Genomic DNA, 19,394 nt, shown 5'->3' on the forward strand with positions numbered 1-19,394 from the left:
TATGTAACAATTTAATACACTTCTAACATCTGCACCATCAGTGACAGCACAAAATGAACTTATGTATACAATTAATCAAAACAAACGAAATTTCAGGAAACACAGATACTCTGGAAAGAACAACTGAACTTTAAAAAAGTTTTTGTTTTTTTTTTTGTTTTTTGTTTTTTTTACAGTTGAATTTGCTCTTGAGATGTTAAAAAGTTCAAAGAATCTTTATCCAGGTAGGAACAATGTCACTGTCAAGCAGGAAGGGAGAAGAATCAAACTTTCTCGCAAGATCACAAAACAACCTTTAAAATTACAGCTGTACAAAGTTGGAGACTAAGTGTTATCAACTGACTTATGAATTCTCAATATCAGAACTTTTGACGTTTCAAAGTAAAAGACAACTAAAAACTGATGTGAAATAAAACTTACTTCAAATAAAAATCAATAATAACATCATTTAAAAATTCTCCTTCATTTAGACAATGGAGGTCTTCGTTGGTCACAGAAATACCACCTTTAGCTGGAGAAGGTGGATAAACTATCAACCTGAGAAGAAAAATACATTCAATAAGAAGTATGAAATGCCAAAAACCTCAGAGAATTATTACAGGGCAAAGAGAAATATCTTACTTTTCTATAGGACCAATAAATACTGTATGTGGTTCGCCAATTTCTTCATCATCATCAAAAAATGGTAACTGTTTATTTCGCTGCTGCATTTTGGGCTCAGAAGCAACCTTAAGAGAATACAGTCAATATTAATTTGCATACTGTGCTCAGTTTTACTGAAAAGGTAATAATTGTGAAGTCCAGCAGTGTGATATCTGTTTTTCTTTGAGGACTTCAAGTCTGTGGCTTTTTTCCTACCTTACCTCATCCTATTACACTAAGGTCTTTGCTCTTTTCTTGCAGAATCACAGAACTTTCTATTTCTTTAAAAATTGTTTAATGAAAACATTAATGAAATGTAACTACAACAGTGCAACTTAATTCCTTGATTGAAATACTGTAATTTTACCAGTAGGAAAAAATTATGTTGTGTAATTATTATAAAGACTTTTCATGCCTTAATGATATTTAAATAACAACATTACTTGTGGACCATTGTATAACTTTCCAATTAAACTAAACACCCTAAAAAGTACCGTGAATGCACAGACTATTTCCCATAGTTTCATAATCCACTATGGACAAGGCCAGGAAATTTTCATATAAAAGTCAGCAAAAGTTGATCACATTTTTTGTTGCTGACTACTACACTACCCTTAATGTATTTGTAACCCACATAATACAATGACTTAGTTCTAAGACAAAAACATAATTACATTTTTTATTTTGTTTTCTCTGTGAGATGGGCTTCCTTTAGAATTCTCCTCCAAGCACTTAGTAAATGCAACAAGCCTGGCATTGGCTTCTTCAAATGAAATTTTCACAAAGAAGTCAGAAATATTATTTCTAATACCAATGTCCATAATTATTTTTTCAAATATAGAATTTGCATGAGGATCAAGACCAGTTTCAAAAATCAAAATTATGTACTGTTCTTCCGGACCTGCAAAAAAAGCAGAGAGAAATTATATACAGATTTCATGGAATTTTAGGCCAACATGAGTACACACTGCTAATAACGTATGTAAGCAGTAACACAGATATGTGCAGACAGAAGGACTAACTGTCAAACCTTTCTTATCTGCATTTACAAAGAATATATTCAACTTCTACCTTAATCAAGAAATGTTAAGTATTTCCTTTGACAAATTCTTAAATTACACTAATGCAAAGCCAAAATATATTTCTAAATAACATCTCTATCTACTGAGAGTAACACTGTAACCAATACTAACTGCAGTTCCTAACCTATTGTTTCATTACAATTTCAAAAATTGTATACTCAGCATAATTTCCTCTCTGATCCTAGAAGGCTATGCTGTAAAACATCACTGTTTTTGAAGAAGTTGGAGAGAATTAAGCAGGTCAATCAGCTGTTATATAAATATCATCCACTTATATCTGAAAAATCAAAAAGCTGTAAATTGCACTGAAAGGAATTATTTTACACAGTCAGAAAAAGGAACAGAATTCAGGCTGCAAATCCCAGTCTCAGATCACTGCCCAACACAGCTGCCAGAACCTGTTTTTCTGTAAGAAGAGCTTCAGACACAAGCATAACCATTTCCCTTTGGTCATTCTTAACCTAGCATGCTAACTCTTGTGAAAAATAATTCAGCAGCGTAATTCCTAATCCAGTGCACACAGAATTTCAATGTCTAAATGGCTTTTGGGTGTTCCTCTTTTGGGAGCTAGGCATCTACACACAACTGCTTACACAGCTCTTGATACAGGCTTAAACTAATTTCATTGCTTACAAAGCAGAAAGCAACTATGTTATCACAAAGTGCTCCTGCATATCAAACGCAATAAAGCAGTTGGATGTAAAAGTATCTGTGCCACAGCCTCAGGGAGAAGAGCTAGGCAGGGACACTGCTGAGAGCCATGCCAAGGGAGGGAATTCTCACAAAGACAACTTGGGAAACTTTTTCCTTTTTTGTGAACACCTGCGTCCACCAGGGGTCTAATTCCTGCTCCCAGAATTGTGTCCAGGTCCCCTGCATGCTCTCTAATTACTTCTGTAATTATAAGACTCATTACACCTCATACTTCTCACAGGCCATGGATGAGACTATTATGGGACCACTCAATTCTGAGATTGTTGAAAGCATTCTTTCTCTGTTTCAATGCATTCATATATGTACAAAACTGTGTGTAAGTATAAATAACCACTAAATTTAACCTGAAGAAAAGCCTATTGAAGAGAAACAGGATTCAATGTTACATTTAACAGGTGTGCATGTCAAGATGCTAGGACCTTGAAAATTATGTAGAAGTTAAATTTAATTTTAATATACATGAATATAATCCATGTATTTTCCAAGCAGGTATTTATCTATCTCACAATATCATGACAAGTATGCTGGGGCAACCTATATAACTGTTTCTCCTAAAGCTAAAGCCTCTCAGCAGAACAGCACAGAAAACAGAAGTATTACAAAAGCTGCCATGTAAATGTAAAGGCTCACATACAAAAGCTAACCAAACCAACTTGCTTTCATTCAGTACAAGTATTAAGGAAAAAGTTATACTAAATTGTCAAAGTGTTGTAACTAGCATGTTTCTGGACAAAGAGAATGCCCAGCTGTTCTGAACTGTACTCTTTCTCAGCCTGGGATGGTACTAGTGTCTGAAAAAACACTATGCCTACCCCAGCCAGTGATGACCTTTTTAATCTTAAGGCAGTAATTTACGACCCAAAACATGAAAATACAACTTGAAGCGAATAGTAGAACTAAAATTGTTTTACTTACTGTCTCCTTTACATTCGTACCAGACATTATCTTTACTCATATCCAGTTGATCTCTCAGACTGCTAAAGGTTGAAGGTACTGTTTGTAGGAAAACTACCGGCAACTTTCGGACACTACACCATTCACATTTAGTAAGCTCTGAAGTTTTCAGGTTAATTTCTCTGATATCGCTTTCTATGAGAAAATAATGACATATTTTAATATAGCAAAAAACCCTTTAAGTTTCCTTTACAATTTCTCCCTTGATTTTAACAAGAAATCAGTATGTGCTTACTAAATCTTCTGGAAGTTTTTAAAACTTTGAAATCAACACATATGCAAGAAGTGATGGCTTTTTATATCTTAAAAGATAGCCTGAATTCCAACGTCACTTGGCAGGAAAGGAATCAGAAACAAATTGTATTTTGCCCACCAACTTTAAATTACTTTTTATTCCACAGGAAAATATCCCCATAATTTCCAGTGATTTAAATTTGCAGCTATTGCTATGACACATTTTACAGTAAGTTTGTAAAATTTTCTTTGCACATTTATCTTTGACCAAATTTCCATACGAAAAATAACTTTAAAAAGATGAGCATGAACACAGAGAAATAATCTGACTGCCTGAGGAAACAAAGGACTAGTCCTAGTTTGTTCCCCAAAAGAAATGTCAATAACATGGTAAATATTTAACTCTGCATCTGATACTGCCAATGCCAATGTTGAGTATTTCACAGGTTGTACTGAATTATAAAATTTGCTACAGAACTGGATATACACGCAAAGAAAAAAAAAAAAAAAGAGTATTAAGTGATCCAATGGACACAGCACTTAATGTGCTATGTCACTATTTTTATCTATTGATGAATCAGGTGCCACGGAAATAATTTCATCACACAGCTGTTTTAAACCAAAACTTGATAGCCATTTTCTACAAATTATATTAAGCTTTTCAGTATTCTATTTTTAAAAATATGTTTAAAGCATGAAAACTCGTAGTTTCTATGGATCTGTATTTTAGATGCAAAATAAACTTAAATACTTGACTGAGCAAAGGCTACCCTTTATCTTTACAGGTTGTGAGACACCTTTCTGCATGTAATAATAACAAAATACAATAATTCTCTTTTACAAATAACAGCAAAATTCAACAGGACTGGATCATAAGATTAACAAAAGGTCATAAAGCTTTTCAGGCCCACAACAAAACCCTACAAAAGAAAAGAAAAGAAACAGAGCAGGAGTTGTAACTCATCATTTCCAAATTACATCCCTATTTCTTTCAGTGACATGAAATATACAACTTTCAGGCTAGAGAAAAAATTATCAAGAGAGATGGAGGCATGAAAGGTCTAAAGACACCAGAGTGGTTTTTACTGTCTACTTAACACAACTGAAATAAAAGTACTACTAAAGTGCTAAAAAGCTAACATTTTACAGGAGGGTTACTCTTGCTTTTTATTTTTGTTAATCACTTTCAAGAAAATCTTTGCCAATCATCACTACGCTATCTACAGATCTTCAAATGAATGATTAGATCAAACAGAATCAGATCAGACGAAGCAGTAAACTAATAAACTAGTTGTACGCAAGTCACAAAATTTTCAAACAGTATTTTCAAACAGTAGAAGGCACATATAATGCAAAAATATTTTGGTTTTTATTCACCAGGCCATTCAGGTCAAATTTGTATTTTCCATTTTCTTTTCTCTTATCTGACTACAGACATCCATTATAATTTATTACATAAATGACAAAATAACAATGAACATTTAATTATGATTTACTTGTTAATACCTTTGACATAAATATTTCATTCAAAATAAATATACTGACTACTAACATAAAATGAAAAATGTACTCACCTTCTTGACTTTCTAGGCGTATTTTGATATAATCCAGGCAAAACTGAAAGACAACACAATTTTAAGATTTCACATCTGCAAATTTTAGTTGACTTAAAGCCTTTAAACTGTTAGCAAACACATTTTAATGGACATAATACTTAAGCAATAAACATTTAAAAATAATATTTAAAATGCAAGTTTTAAGAAAAAACAAAATGCACATTTTAGCACAACTAGAGGCAAGCACATTCTTTGCTACTTTAGTCTCTTTCAGTCATAATGACTGTTTAAACTTTAGATCCCTCTGAAGTATTCAGCTTTCAAAAGCATTTACAATACTCTGAAAAATACACAAATTCTATTTCTTGAAAAGAAAACGTCATCCGTCAGCATTTAGGCAAACCAAACAATAGTGCTTTGTAGAGAGGTGGAAAGAACAAGTAGCACCTCTCTGCTGTCTCTGTGGTTACTCCAGCAAGAGTAGGCATTCTATGCGGCTGACTGCATACAACTAACATTCAAGGTCTCCTTGAAAACTCCATGTAACTTACAAGGCTACTGTTGGGAAAGATGAAACAGGAAGGACTTATGGATATGATTGTATGGTAAGAAATACCGGAGATGTAAAACCTGTGAGTGAAATAGAAATGAAAGCCAGCTTTGAGATGTAAGCATGGGAGGCAGGAAAATGATGATTAGCTGGAGATGTGTTGAAGGACAGGAAAACAAAAGGAGTCAGGAATGTAGCCTTTCCACTCTGCCAAAGCATCAGGGAGAAAACAGATAAGAAAGTAGTCTTTAGAGTTTAGAATATAAAATGACATGGTAATATAGTAGTTCTTATAGGCTGCATGCAAATTTTGTAGGTTTTGTATCTTGCACCAGTTGGTCACTGCAAATTGGAATATTCAACAAAAAAAGAGATATAATGTATTGTAACAAACTGATCATTTTCTTGCTCTTGCTCTTCCTCTCTCTTCCACTCTCTCTCTCTTGCTTTTTACCTCTCTTGCCCCCTCTCTCTTATCCCTGCTGTATTATCCCTTCCCCCACTCTTACCCCGTTTCTATCCCTTAGTTCTCATCTACTCTCTCTCTCCTTTCTCTCTTTGGAGCTTTGCTTCAGCCAAGGCTGGTGGCTTGGAAGCAGGCCCTCTTTACCCACGACCCTTGTAATAAAGCCACGTGTTTCTAGAATATCTCAGGTCTGCAAAGTTCCTTGTCCCTGCTGTCCACGGATGCTACAACACTAACAAAAAAAAAAAAAATTCTGTAGAAGTAAAATTATTCACCTCTAGGACAATGCTTCTTCCTCACACTTATCAATATTAACTTTCTTGTAGCTGTTGTTTCCAATTTTTTTAACAAACACATGCTAGCCCGTAACCTCCCCGCAGCATGCAAAATAATTTTGTTGAGAGTGCTGCAGCACAGTTTCTCTATTAAGAACCAGAGCTAGACTGCATGTGTTAGAACACAGCAATAATTTGAGGTTCTTTGGAAACAACGGCAAAACATTATGTTGTTCAAATATGAAAATACAATGTCCATCAAAACCTGAAAAGAGAGCTGTGAAAGAGCAAGGTTACTCACAATCACAGGTTCCACCACCATCCTGCGCAGCATTCCTATCCGTATGCTCCGGCAGTTCAGAATGACACTTTCACAGGAATTTGGGTAATTTAGAGGTACGGTCTCGGTCACCATCTCTTGAGAAATAACTTTGCGACGTTTTATTGGAGTGTTAGACACAATGTTCCCAAACTGAAATGTAATTTTCAAGGTTTCAGAATGTCTCACTAAGGTTTATTGTTAAACCAAGCTTGTTAAAACTAATGACTAAATTTTCAGCTACTTTTCTGTTGGTCAACAGGATTACTTACTAGAGCATTTGCCCCAAACATATACAGAAGGTAGATAATTCCTTAAAGACTTTTTTTATCACCTGAGGATGCTAATACTGCTACATTCAAGAATAAAATAAAAGGCAAGCTGACATTTGTAGACATTTTATTGACATTTCCAAATCAAAAATAATGTTTCTTAATTGCCAAAACCAATTTATTTTTATCTTTTGGAAACACATGTGATCTAGCAAAACAAAGTTATTTTTAATACATTTTATTTAGATAAAAAATCACTAATGCTGTAAAACCACCACAATGGTGGTGGTTTAATTTTTTCTTTCTGTTTTTGTCAAACCAAAAGCTTTTGGTGACTACTTCTTGAAGTACATTGTATCCATCACCACATTAGCAAAGGACAGTCTTCAAGAAGCATAAATAAATAAGCCAAATCCATTTTCCTTAAGGCATCTCTACAGAACTACTAAGTTGTGTTTAGGATAGATTCCAAGGTCAGAAGACTAAACATTGAAGGAAGACCATGTGGTTTTTGGCCCCAGTTCAAGAAAAGTCTCTAGATGTTGACTGAAGCTGTAATCTCAATGAAGTATCCTGTTAATCAAGAGAACAATCTTACCAAAAAAAACCTATAAAAATGAAATAATTTATCTGCCTGCTGATAGCAGGCAGATAAATACACTTATTTGTTGTATTGCTTATATTGCTCTATTTTGTTGAAGGATTTTCTGTACACTAGTCTTTTCTTTGGTATTTATATTGTTTCATAAAGCTGTCCATGAATAAACATTCTTTTTAGATACAAAATGCAATTAAACTCCCAAAGAAAAACATTCTAAGGGATTCAGTGTTTCTATCAAGACTAAATCTCAAAAATTGTTTTGAAGTCCCGAATCACCAGCCTATCTTGGCAATAATTCAAAATATACTTTTGGATGCTTCCTTCATTTTATACACTGGAGAAGGTAGGGATTCTAAATCCTTGTAATTAAAATGTTTTCCTAGGCCTCCTGTTGATAAGAACTTTTCCTTTTTATCTGCTGGACTTGCTAAATATTATTAAAAGCTCAAAACAAATCACAGACAAACAATAAAACAGCAAAGTTTGAAGTGATGCTATATTCAAGTAGCCTCTTCAGTAAAGAATTAATGAATATTCTGAAAGGCAGCTGAATAAAGCTTTTTCTATGATTGCTAAGAAAGCTGCTGTGGTATCTCCAAATCTTGGTAGGTTCATTAAATCAATGCAAAATTTGTCCTATAGTTCACAAAAAAAAAAAAAAAAACAAAAACCCCATTTTCAAAAGTAAGCTTGGACTCTAAAATAAACTAACATATAGTATTACAACTGGTTTGTCAAGACTAGTGAACAGGAACATAAGGATAGTCAAACAAAAAACCATTTGGGAGAGTTTCAGAAGTCAGACACCAGTGCCTTCACAACGTAATACTTTCAATTAATTCAGCACCTACTGCCAGAATAATGTAATTCAAAAGCTATTTATAATCCAAGCTTTGAGCCTTGCAGCTTTATTGTAGGCTGGAGGTTCACAGCTTCATACTGATAGTGGTGACTAATTATACAACATATTATAAACATCCATAATTTCATCAACTACAGCACTAGAATGTTGGCTTCTGAATCTCAACATAGCAAGAGGGTTTTGGCATCAGTACTTTAGTGTTCTAACTCATAAAGAATTGGAAATCTGATCGCATTCTCTTGTTGAATCAAACTCACAACAGTGAAACTGGACAAGTGACTCAAGAATTGTTTTAATCAGCATTATTTCTGCACTACCAATTGCCACACAGAATTTATTCCTGTTAATGGCTCACTATTGAGATGGCTTGTAACACAGTATGAAAACTGTCCCCTTTGGCCACACTTAAGGTGTGCTCATGGATATTTTTTTTGGTTTTGCTTATCCAATTCTTACAGCAGTACTCAACTGAAAAACACAAGCCTCACCACAAAAGTCCTAAAATAAGGGCTATTAACTGGGACAGTTGTCAAAGCATTTTAATTTTGAAGGGCCATTGTTGACCTCAGTGTCTCTTTTCATGTTTATCTTCATAAAGTTTCAATAGGCAACAGCTGGTACTGACATTTTGCTGCAAACTAAGACCTTGAGTTTCATAGAGAATCCCTGTCCAGTCTCAAAGAGTAAACATTCAACACAGAAGCCTTTATGTTAACAGCATCATTCAAATCATTATGAATGCTTGTAAAAATGTAATGAACAAATTTTCTTGTGTCCAGCATTAAGTATGCAGAGAGACTACTTGATGAGCTGTTGAATAAGAAAAGCAATCAAATATAGTCAACTTCTGACAATGCAAAACAAGCCTTTACATATTCCAAGTATCATTTTATTCTGTTTTCTTTAAACAAAGCATTAAATAGTACCTGATCTTTCATTCTTGCTTTTCTTGGTAGTGTGACTGCAATTTCTGTATCTGTTGTTATACTACCTATTCTCTGTTCTATTCCACAACTGTTCTCCTTTAATGCTGCTTCCACCTTTCCTGTAGAAGGAGCTGGGGAGGAGCGGGCTGAATCTGCAGGACGAGGTGAAATGCTTTCCATGCTCCTAGTGCTGCCACTATTCTCGTCCTCATCATCATCACTAGACAAAACAACTAAACAGAAAATATTACATTCTCAACCACTACATTTTTCTGTAACAGAAATTTCTTTTTTCATTCTTGGCTTTTCTTGCTAGTGTGATGGTAATTGCTGTACTGCTGTTATACTACCTATTCTCTGCTCAATTCCACAACTGTTTTCTTTTAATGCTGCTTCCACCTTTCCTGTAGAGGGAGATAGGAAGGAACGGGCTGAATCTGCAGGACGAGGTGAAATGCTTTCCATGCTCCTAGTGCTGCCACTATTCTCGTCCTCATCATCACTAGACAAAACAACTAAACAGAAAATATTACATTCTCAACCACTATATTCTTCTGTAACAGAAATTTCTTTTCAAGTAATATCTTAAAAGTAACTTAAGTAATTGTCCTGCAGTGCCAAAAAAGTCCACATGTATCATTGTATCATGCTTTTACTAATGTTTATTTGGAATCTGGTTGCAAGCACTCTCTGCCTTTTGATTTCTTATAACTAACTATAGAAAAAATGGGTATCATTAATCCACTTCTAGACAGAAGTGAACTTTTCTTGGTTCTGTCAAGAATTGACAGTAATACAACCTAAAAACCAACAAGAGAAATTATGACTGAAATCATTCAAACCAGTAGGACAACATGGTCTAATAAACTAAGTACAGAATGAGAAATATAATTTCCTTTACTCTATCCTTCCTGCTTATTCAGTTTACACAGAGAGAGCATAGAAATTAGCATTCACATATTATTAAATTTAAATAGATGAATAGTTCAGAAGAAAAGAGGAGGGGAAATACAAAATAAAAATCAAATACTGACTTTCCTCTTGGGAGAAGGAATTCTGCTAAGAATACTGTTTTTTCCAATACCCCAAATGTAAATATTTCTTAAAAAAACAAATAAAAGAAAAAAAAATCACAAAATAATTTTTGTTTTCCCCAATGTTCATCTTTCTTGAAGAGTACCTCTGCATATGAAAAGGAAATTATTAGAAGTTCTGTCTCTCTTCCCCAAGAACACACACACAAAAGGGTTCCATGCAACATCAATTATGTAAACCTGCACAAACAGTTCCTTCACTATACAATATTCTGGGTTTCCAGCTAATGGCTGTATTCATAAAAGGTACTTACTTGGATCATTTAGTTCAGATGGTCTTGTACTCCTCTGTCTTAAGCTTCCTGTAATTTTAGGATTTTTTGTCCCAGTTATAAGACCAACTTTTCCATTCTGTCGTAACATAGAATGTCCTACAACCTCATTACTCAGTAGAATATCCGCTGGACCTTTTCCAACAGCATAACTATAAAACTTCTTTGTGCTGAACCCTGTACCTGAAGATTTTTGTCCAGCTGAATTCTGATGTATTGAAGTGCGTGATAAAGGTCCCACAGAATCACTTAAGGTCACAGTTTGTCTGGAGACTCTTTGCAAATCCTTTAGAGAAGCACTTTCACAATGTCGGCACTTGGTCTGATTTTCATTTGCCCTCCCACAATTTGGGCATTCAGTAGAATAATCAATCTGTTCCAAAAGCTAAAAGAGGAACAAACACACAATCAGTAATTGTAAGTAGAAAGACACGATTTCCAGATCTTGCACTTAATTTCTGTTCAGAATGAATCATACAATCACTCAGGTTGAAAAAGACCTTTACTATCATAAAGCCATTAACACAAAACTGTCAAGTCATCACTAAACCATATCCCCGGGTGCCACATTTACATGTCTTTTCAATATGTCCAGGGATGGTGACTCAACCACATCCTAGGCATCCTCTTCCAATGTTTGAAAACCCTTCTGGTGAAAAATTTTTTCAGAATATGCAGTGGGGACTGACAACACACATTAGCAATCACAGTAAGCAGAGAAAGCAAACATTAAAGCACAGTTCAATTTCTTATTTCATTTAAGAAAATGAAAAATGCTCTATAAGGAACAAACGTCATTTGTGGCAATTTTTTAAAGCCATTAATGTTGGACAATTCAGATTTTCCTTCCTGTATTTTCTTCCATAAACTAAACCTTGCAGACTGTTCAGATACATTTATCCATCAGCAAGATGGTGCAGTTACACCATTTGTGTAAAAACAGTTCCATGGGACAAAAATAAAGCAATATAAGGATACACAGAGCAATACTGGAGAGGATTTGAAGAAACCTTGTAGGTCAAATTTATTTGTCTTTCTAAGGTATCTTCTAACAGCCAGGTAAGGCACGCAGGAAAATTCACTCCTCAAGGGAGACAAAATAAGGGCAAAGTACATGTATTGCTCTAGAGTCATGTGTCACAGAGAAGAAAACAGGACTTGAGGAACACCAGCTCCCCAAAGTTTCAAGAAGCAAGCAGGGGCTACAAGGGAAAATGTATCCTATCACTGCAAAGACAGATACCTTTTGTTTTTCTCACATTTACTAGGTCCCACTTAATTTTGTATTTCAAGTGTAGAACTTGGCCTTCTAAATCTGAGGGATTCAATACTAACATATAAACTACAGAACGAGTACCAAAGTGAATACAGGACATACCTAGAGATGAAAATTTAGTGTATGTTATTGTCTCCTGGGGCACTGAACTCAAATGGCACAACCACTGTACTGTGAACTACTAAAGGCAACAAATGTCTACATCTCATCAAAAACTTTCAGAATCTACTTTCAAAAGACAGTTTTCACAATTTACACAATTAACTGTCCCCACTCCCAGCCACGAACACACTTCCAAAAGAGGACTCCCACAGGTATGGGAAGTAATTTCAAACTCCAAATTTAAAGATGAAAATCATACAATGAGAACATATTATTTTTACAAAATTTCTGCAATTTAACAAAGCTACACATAACATAGGGAAACAGAAGCAAAAAACCCCCAAATGTATAAAACAGATCAGATCCTTAAAATGTGAGCTATGGGATTAGATAGCAAGTGACATGAAAACCAGTGTTGTGCCTCAGTGCTGTTACAGGATGTAATTCTTAGAAAGCTACTGCTTATCACACTGCAGAATTTCAATCGGACATTAAAAATATTCTAGAGAAGGCACCAAGAGTACCTGGAGGATCTTAACTATAGAGCAACTGCACCCCTTTTACTTCAACTGCATGCCAAAAATTTGAAACCAGTTTCCTCATTAACATTATATTAATTAACTAAATAAGCAATGGAAATGCCAAAGAGCAGTACCAGGTGCTTCAAACAAAAGCTAAGCATATACAAAAAAAAAAAATAATCATAGGTTTTTTAACCAAGGTCTCCTTACAGGAAGCTTTGCTTTGATAAACAGTGTGACCTCTATGTGGGCATTATGAAACTTGCACAGTAGCCTGGGAAGTTGATAAAAAACACAGAGAGTCTTACAGCAATTTTCAAAATATCTTATATCTGATATTCAAACAAGTTCCTGACAAAAAACATCCTGGTTGGCTGTATCTAGACCAGAGAATGCCATTTGGATACCTAAGGAACTACTCTCATTGGAAAAATTAGCATCTTAACAAAAGTGAGCATCTTAACAAAAAGTACTTGAACATTTGCAGTACTTTTATCTTTACTGTTTTGAGTACAGAAAATCATGACACTACAAAAAAAAACATGTCAAAGAACAAAGTATTATTCCTCTATTTCAGCAAATTAAAATTATCAATCTCTGGTTTATCAACCAGCTATTCAATTAAATCATAGATTCATTTTCATTTCAGTGTAGCTTCTGTCTGTTCAAATCAGGGAAGAAATATTTCACAGCTAGTAGCAATAGTGGCACTTAAATATCTCTATCACTGTAATTTTTTCAAATTATGTAAATCCTCCTCCCAACTCTAAGGAGTTTTAAAACATCAACCTTTGTTAGGCCTGAACGTCTGTTTTTAAATTATGCAACGACTTTTTAAGTTCAACAAGAGTTTATATACTTTAAAAGTACAACCCACCTTTGACTGAGTTAGGCATTTTTTTGTAGCAGAAGACAGACTCAAGTCAGATTGATATGAATTGCAATGACCTTTCTGTCGCACCTTTCTCTTAATGTCAGATTCTGGTTCAGAGTCATCTGTATTTTCCATTACACTGTCTAGAAGGGAAAAGATGTAAAAACATTAACAAGGAATGTCCACTCATATACTATTATAACTATGATCATCTTACTCCTTCATATGCACTAACTTGAACTAAACATAAACACATTTTTAAACCTCAAAAACCCTACATTTCCAAATGTCTCATGATTTGTTGTATGACTAAAAAAAAATTCCCCAAATTAACTTCATAAATGTAGTTTTAGACTACTTCAGGGTCACTCACCGACAGTTTTTACCTTGTATCTTTGCAAGAGGCTTTGGATTTGCAAATCTATGTCGGCCTCACTGCAAATCAAGTGGAGGGTCTGCTAGATTATGCTGATGAAAATCTCTACCACAGAATTACTGGTGAATGCATTTAGAATAACTGGAAATGTTCTGTGTAATTAGGATTTCACATAATGATCAAGGTTGGAAGAGACTCAAGATCATCTAGTCCTACTGTTAACCTGGCACCACCACAATCACCTCTCAATCACATCCCCAAGTGCCACATCCAGAAGCCTCTTGAACACTTCCAGAGATGGTGACCCTGTCACCACTATGGGCAACTTATTCCAATGCCTAAACACTCTTTCAGTGACATATTTTTTCTGCTTTCTAATGTGAACCTCCCCTGGCACAACATAAGGCTTTTACTTTTCATCCTTCTACCTAAGACATGGAAGAAGAGACTGAACCCCACCTGGTCACATGTTTTCAGGTAGTTCTAGAGAGCAGTAAGGTCTCCCCTGAGCTTCCTTCTCTCCAGGCTAAATGCCCCCGGCTCCCTCAGCTGGCACATTATAGAATTTGTGCTCCAGACCCTCCACCAGCTCCGCTGCCCTTCTCTGGACATGCTCATGTCCTTTCTGAATTGAGAGGCCCAACACTGGGCACAGCACTCGAGGTGTGGCCTCACCAGTGCTGAGTACAGGGGGACAGTCACTGCCCTGGTCCTGCTGGCCACACTATTGCTGATACATGCCACAGTGGCACTGGCCTTCTCAGTCACCTGGGAACACTGCCAAGTGTCAACCAACAGATTTACTTCTTCAGATTTACTCCTTCAACACAAGACACGGTAGTGAATTATACTGTCATACCCTGTTTTATACTGGGACATTCATTTAAATACTGTAAGAGTATAGGAACACAACACAGGAAGCCATGAATTAAATCTCACTCTGCATTTTAAGAAGCGAAATGTGTTGTACAAGAGCACCTTAATTGGTTTCATGCAAAAGTGCAATTTATATTCCTTTAATTGAAGTCTCCATATTCAAACTTTTTTTAAGACTCTATTTTTTTTTAAATAGATATGAACATTTTTTCAATATACGTACTGATGGTCTCACAAACATCCCACTATGAGAAGGCATCTCAAAACTAAAGAATGGCTCATTTTCTAAAAAGAATTAATAACAGGTGGGGCTATTTCCTAAGGTAACTTACTTTAGAGCAGTACTGCTGAAGATCTTAACATTAACCTAAAATGGCACAGCAGAACAACTTGCCAGTGCAGGTGACTACGCACAAGAGGTTTACAGACCGTATCTACAGTAACAAAGCTTAACAAAACACAGGGTATTTTCGTCTACAATTTCACAATTTCCACACCTCAAACCAAACTATTTTTTTCTACTGCACCTCCACCAGTATTCCCTAACACCAGTGTAAGAGCATGTTCCAGCTGAGGTACAGAGCTCATGCTGGTTCTTTTATTAACTCCCACAACGTATGAACACACTTCATACCCAGCACTGGTTACATCGGCTTTTTCTTGTATTAACACTGCTACAGAAATCCCTCATCAATAATTCACAGACAAGCTGGGGGTTTGGGCCCAGTCTAGTTAACTCCAGAGACCTGTTCCATCTCCAACTTTATGATTCTAAATTTTCCCTATTTCTGTTGTTTTTAAAATAACTGACGCCTAATTTAAAATTATTACATGACTGAACTAGTTGCAGAAATCTGTCAAGGAGGGCAAAATCATCCCTTCATGCACAAACTTGTACAAAACTAGAATAACATGCTCTAAGGCTGTAAGTAGATATGCTAAAGGTTATATAAGATTTGGCAACACACCCACCCCAATCAGGTATTAATAATTATTCTACTTAGAAGGAATGAGAACTCTAAAGATAACTTACCTACTCCTTGAGACCGTGGTAATCTAATGGGGTCTGCTTCCACTTTCTGAAGCTGAGGTGGGTATTCTTTTCTGGAAAATCAATTAGATGTATGGTTGTTCTTCTAAACAGACACCATTATAATTTATTCACAATTATACACGAATGAAACAAACCTGACATGTATCTGAAAGCTACAAATTAGTCACTTCTCCTGTTACATGTTATTTGTACACATAAGAAAGTATTACCAGAATCACAGAAATAGCCACAGTAAATGTCTTGGAAGTGCTTCTGATCTGAATCTCCTCTATAATAATCAATAGTTCTGGAGTCTGTTACTTTTAGACCCAAGTTTCCAAATATTGAAGCCTGCATCTTCTCCTCCTCCTCATTCAAGAAATATAAGACAGATACTTTTAAAAGCCAAGAATAGAAACAACTATTATTTTAATATTAAAGTAGATTCCACAAGTTCCACAAGTTAAAAAACAGGAAGAGAAGATGCAAAACAGAGGAAAGACATCCGATGTCAAAAACTGTTGTGGCAAAAAACCAGAAAGAACAACACAGCAGACACAGTTCCTATATATTTGTTTAAAATATTGTAATATAGACAAAATACGGGATAATAAATCTTTTGTTGATATAACTTGCATAATATAGGTATCACATATTTTCGTGCAAATTAATTTAATATATGGCATTTTAGCAAGATTTGAGTCTCCTGAAAGATGTTTTCAGTTTACACACATGTGTGTCAAATCATGCTGATAGCAAATTAAGATTCCTGAAGCTCAATGCATCTGGGTTACTGTTTGCAGCACTTTTCTTTCTCAGTGCTTACTCTGCCCTGCAGCTACAGATTAATAACAGATTACTATTCTTGTCATAACAGAGGATGGCACACATCTGAAACACAGGAGGCCTTGCCAACAAACTCACCAGAAACTGGTTTTATTGGAAAGTTCAGCACTGGGCTGCAAATGGGTCACACATGTCCCATACTGCTACCTCTGATTACAAAGACATTCATCAACAGCAAGAGAGCAAAGCAAACAGCTGTAGGCAGTAACATCTCCACTAACAGCTAAATTTTGAGGACCTACCTGACAAAAATTGGCTATGGGTGAAGTAGACTTGAGCTCTAGGTATAAGACTTTATTTCTTTCAGCACAGCATTTCCTAATGCATCAAATTATAAAACCTTTGAATTTTCTGCATTTCTTGGTAACATTATTAACTAATATCTTTGGAGCAAGACTAATCTACCGTTCCCTTTGGGACACCTCTTACCATTTATTACCAAACACATTTGACTGTGTTGATGACTGAAGCTTCAAACAAAATTCTGGCAGAAAGAAGGATTGAGAAACAAGCACAGCCACTCAGAATGTAGAGATGTCACAGTACTTTATTGTGACTGCTGGCAAACATATCAGAGATGATAGATTAGGTAATTTATTTGTTTCAAATTGTGTCAAATGTGTTTCTGAAACAATCCTGCTCCGCCAGAATTTAATACCTGCACACACAAAAACTGAACCAAAATTGGAAACTCAGTATGAATATTTATTCACAAATTAAGCACACTATTTTTTTAGATTATTTTCCTTAAAAACTCAAATCATGTGGAATTACTTAAGGCAGAATTAGTGGAAATAGAAGGCAGAGCTCAAACTTGTCATTATGAAAAGCTGTACTATCAAAACTAATGCTCATGACATTCTAAAGGGTAAAAACCATCAGTAACATCATTTTAGATTTGAAAAGTACAAACACTCAATAAGGGTGTGCAAGCCATTGTGTCATGTGTTGTAATTATCTTTCTCTAGTATTTCATAACAACAAGTCTTGTTTTGAAAGTAATTACTTCTAGAAAAGTTATTTTCTATAAGATGTCTAAAATATATAACACTTAAATGGTATTTAAGAGAAACAGTATTATCTATTTGTCACTTAATTGAAAGTGAACAATAATGTAAATGATGTAGCAGATTTAGAGTACTAAAATTTCTTTTAAAATATAATTGACAATTCAAGCTCTCTGGACATTTCTAACTTAAATTTTTTCTTCTAAGAATCATACATTTGTATTACATTTTTAATATGCAAAATATATTTAACTGATTAAGATGACAAATGCATTATTTATCATATAAGGCTAAAGAATCCTTTCACAACAAATCAGAATATACTAGCACTATCTACTCCATCTGAATTTTATGTTAGCAGCATACTTGTATTTATAGCTATCAAACAGCCAAACACTTGCAAGAATACAGAAGTGATAGCAAAAAAAAGAGTGTATCTTTCTTCTCCCACAATACAGAACTCATACCCTCACAATGAACCAGTAACACTCAAACTCAAGTCAGAAAAAACAGCTCCAAGACATCTGAGGCTTCCCAGCACACTTTAGTGTGGTTAGCAATTCAAGGTCATGCTTGAAGTTGTTTTGAATTAGAAAGAAAAGTGAAGAAAACTTTAAAGACTATTTAAATTTAGATTTAACAAACAAACAAACAAACCCCCTCCCCCCCCTCAAAAAAAAAAAACCCAACAAAGAAAAAAAACACCCCAAAAAACCTCAAAACTAAACAAAAAAACCCCAAATGTTTTCATGGAGACAATGACAGCCCTTCCACAAGAGGGCAGCAACTTTAGGCACCCTCTACTGCTTTCCTTTACTGAAAAACCCACAAAGAGAAAGGGAGAGCATAACGCGATGAAGTTTTTACAGACTAGAAAACAAAGTTGCCCTTCTGAGCACATTATCTGTTGCTGCCTGAACAGCTGCAGATCCATTAATACCATCTTCAGTAAAATACTTAGCACGCTGAGGCATTTAATTGTGTGCAAGTGCAGAAACAGAAAGGAAACTGGTTGTTTTTTCAATCAAACATTACAGCTACCTTTAAAAGGACTATTTGGGAAATTAAAAAAAAATCTTAGAACAGATTTAAAAACATACAGCGCTTCAAAATAAATGTCTTCTTGCTTTTAAACCGTGGCCAAAATAAAGTCTTCCATTTCAATGAGAATAATCGAGGGACCAAACAGCTGAGCTGATCAAGATGCAAGATTACCTATATACTGTGTAACAGTTAAAAAAAACAATGCTCAGAGGTGACACAATTTTAGGCATCTTGTTTATCTCCTAGATTATAAGCACTTTTACTACCTTTAGGTACAAGGGAAGTAGACAAGTATTTGATAAAAAACAATCTCAGGAAGTAATAAAGCATCAAACAGCAAAACATTAATTGCAGGAGAAAGAAAGATCAAGCTTTTTGTGCAACACACAGGACTGAAATACTGAGGCATCCGGACTGTGCAGAATCATGAACTTCTGATACTGATTTTGTATTTTCAGCAAACATTCATTATTACTGCTATATTCTCTTGCTGATGGAATTGGACTTGAGTATCTTCACATTGGCCTGGTAGACAGACCTTTATAAAACTCTCTAGATAAAGGGACATTTTCACTTAAAATTTCATCTCTAGGAAAACAAAAAACAGAAAAAGTGGGGGG

At 35.1% G+C, this 19,394-nt stretch overlaps 1 protein-coding gene across 3 annotated transcripts in view; it reads right to left on the reverse strand.

The window, feature by feature from the left end:
• SENP6 (SUMO specific peptidase 6) overlaps window positions 1-19,394 on the reverse strand; it is a 73,937-nt gene that overhangs the window by 16,544 nt on the left and 37,999 nt on the right. For 2 of the 3 annotated variants that reach the window (XM_083857380.1, XM_083857379.1), the window contains 10 exons: window positions 15,878-15,948; window positions 13,596-13,735; window positions 10,802-11,204; window positions 9,454-9,686; window positions 6,775-6,945; window positions 5,201-5,243; window positions 3,354-3,527; window positions 1,317-1,543; window positions 622-728; window positions 421-537 (listed from right to left, as the gene is read on the reverse strand). In XM_083857380.1, the coding sequence (XP_083713506.1) occupies window positions 421-537; window positions 622-728; window positions 1,317-1,543; window positions 3,354-3,527; window positions 5,201-5,243; window positions 6,775-6,945; window positions 9,454-9,686; window positions 10,802-11,204; window positions 13,596-13,735; window positions 15,878-15,948 (1,686 nt within the window). The remainder of the gene's footprint in view (window positions 1-420; window positions 538-621; window positions 729-1,316; window positions 1,544-3,353; window positions 3,528-5,200; window positions 5,244-6,774; window positions 6,946-9,453; window positions 9,687-10,801; window positions 11,205-13,595; window positions 13,736-15,877; window positions 15,949-19,394) is intronic. The other variant, XM_083857381.1, reaches the window with a different exon arrangement.

This window comes from Zosterops lateralis (genome assembly GCF_965231275.1).
Source record: "Zosterops lateralis genome assembly, chromosome: 3".
NCBI lineage: Eukaryota > Metazoa > Chordata > Aves > Passeriformes > Zosteropidae > Zosterops > Zosterops lateralis.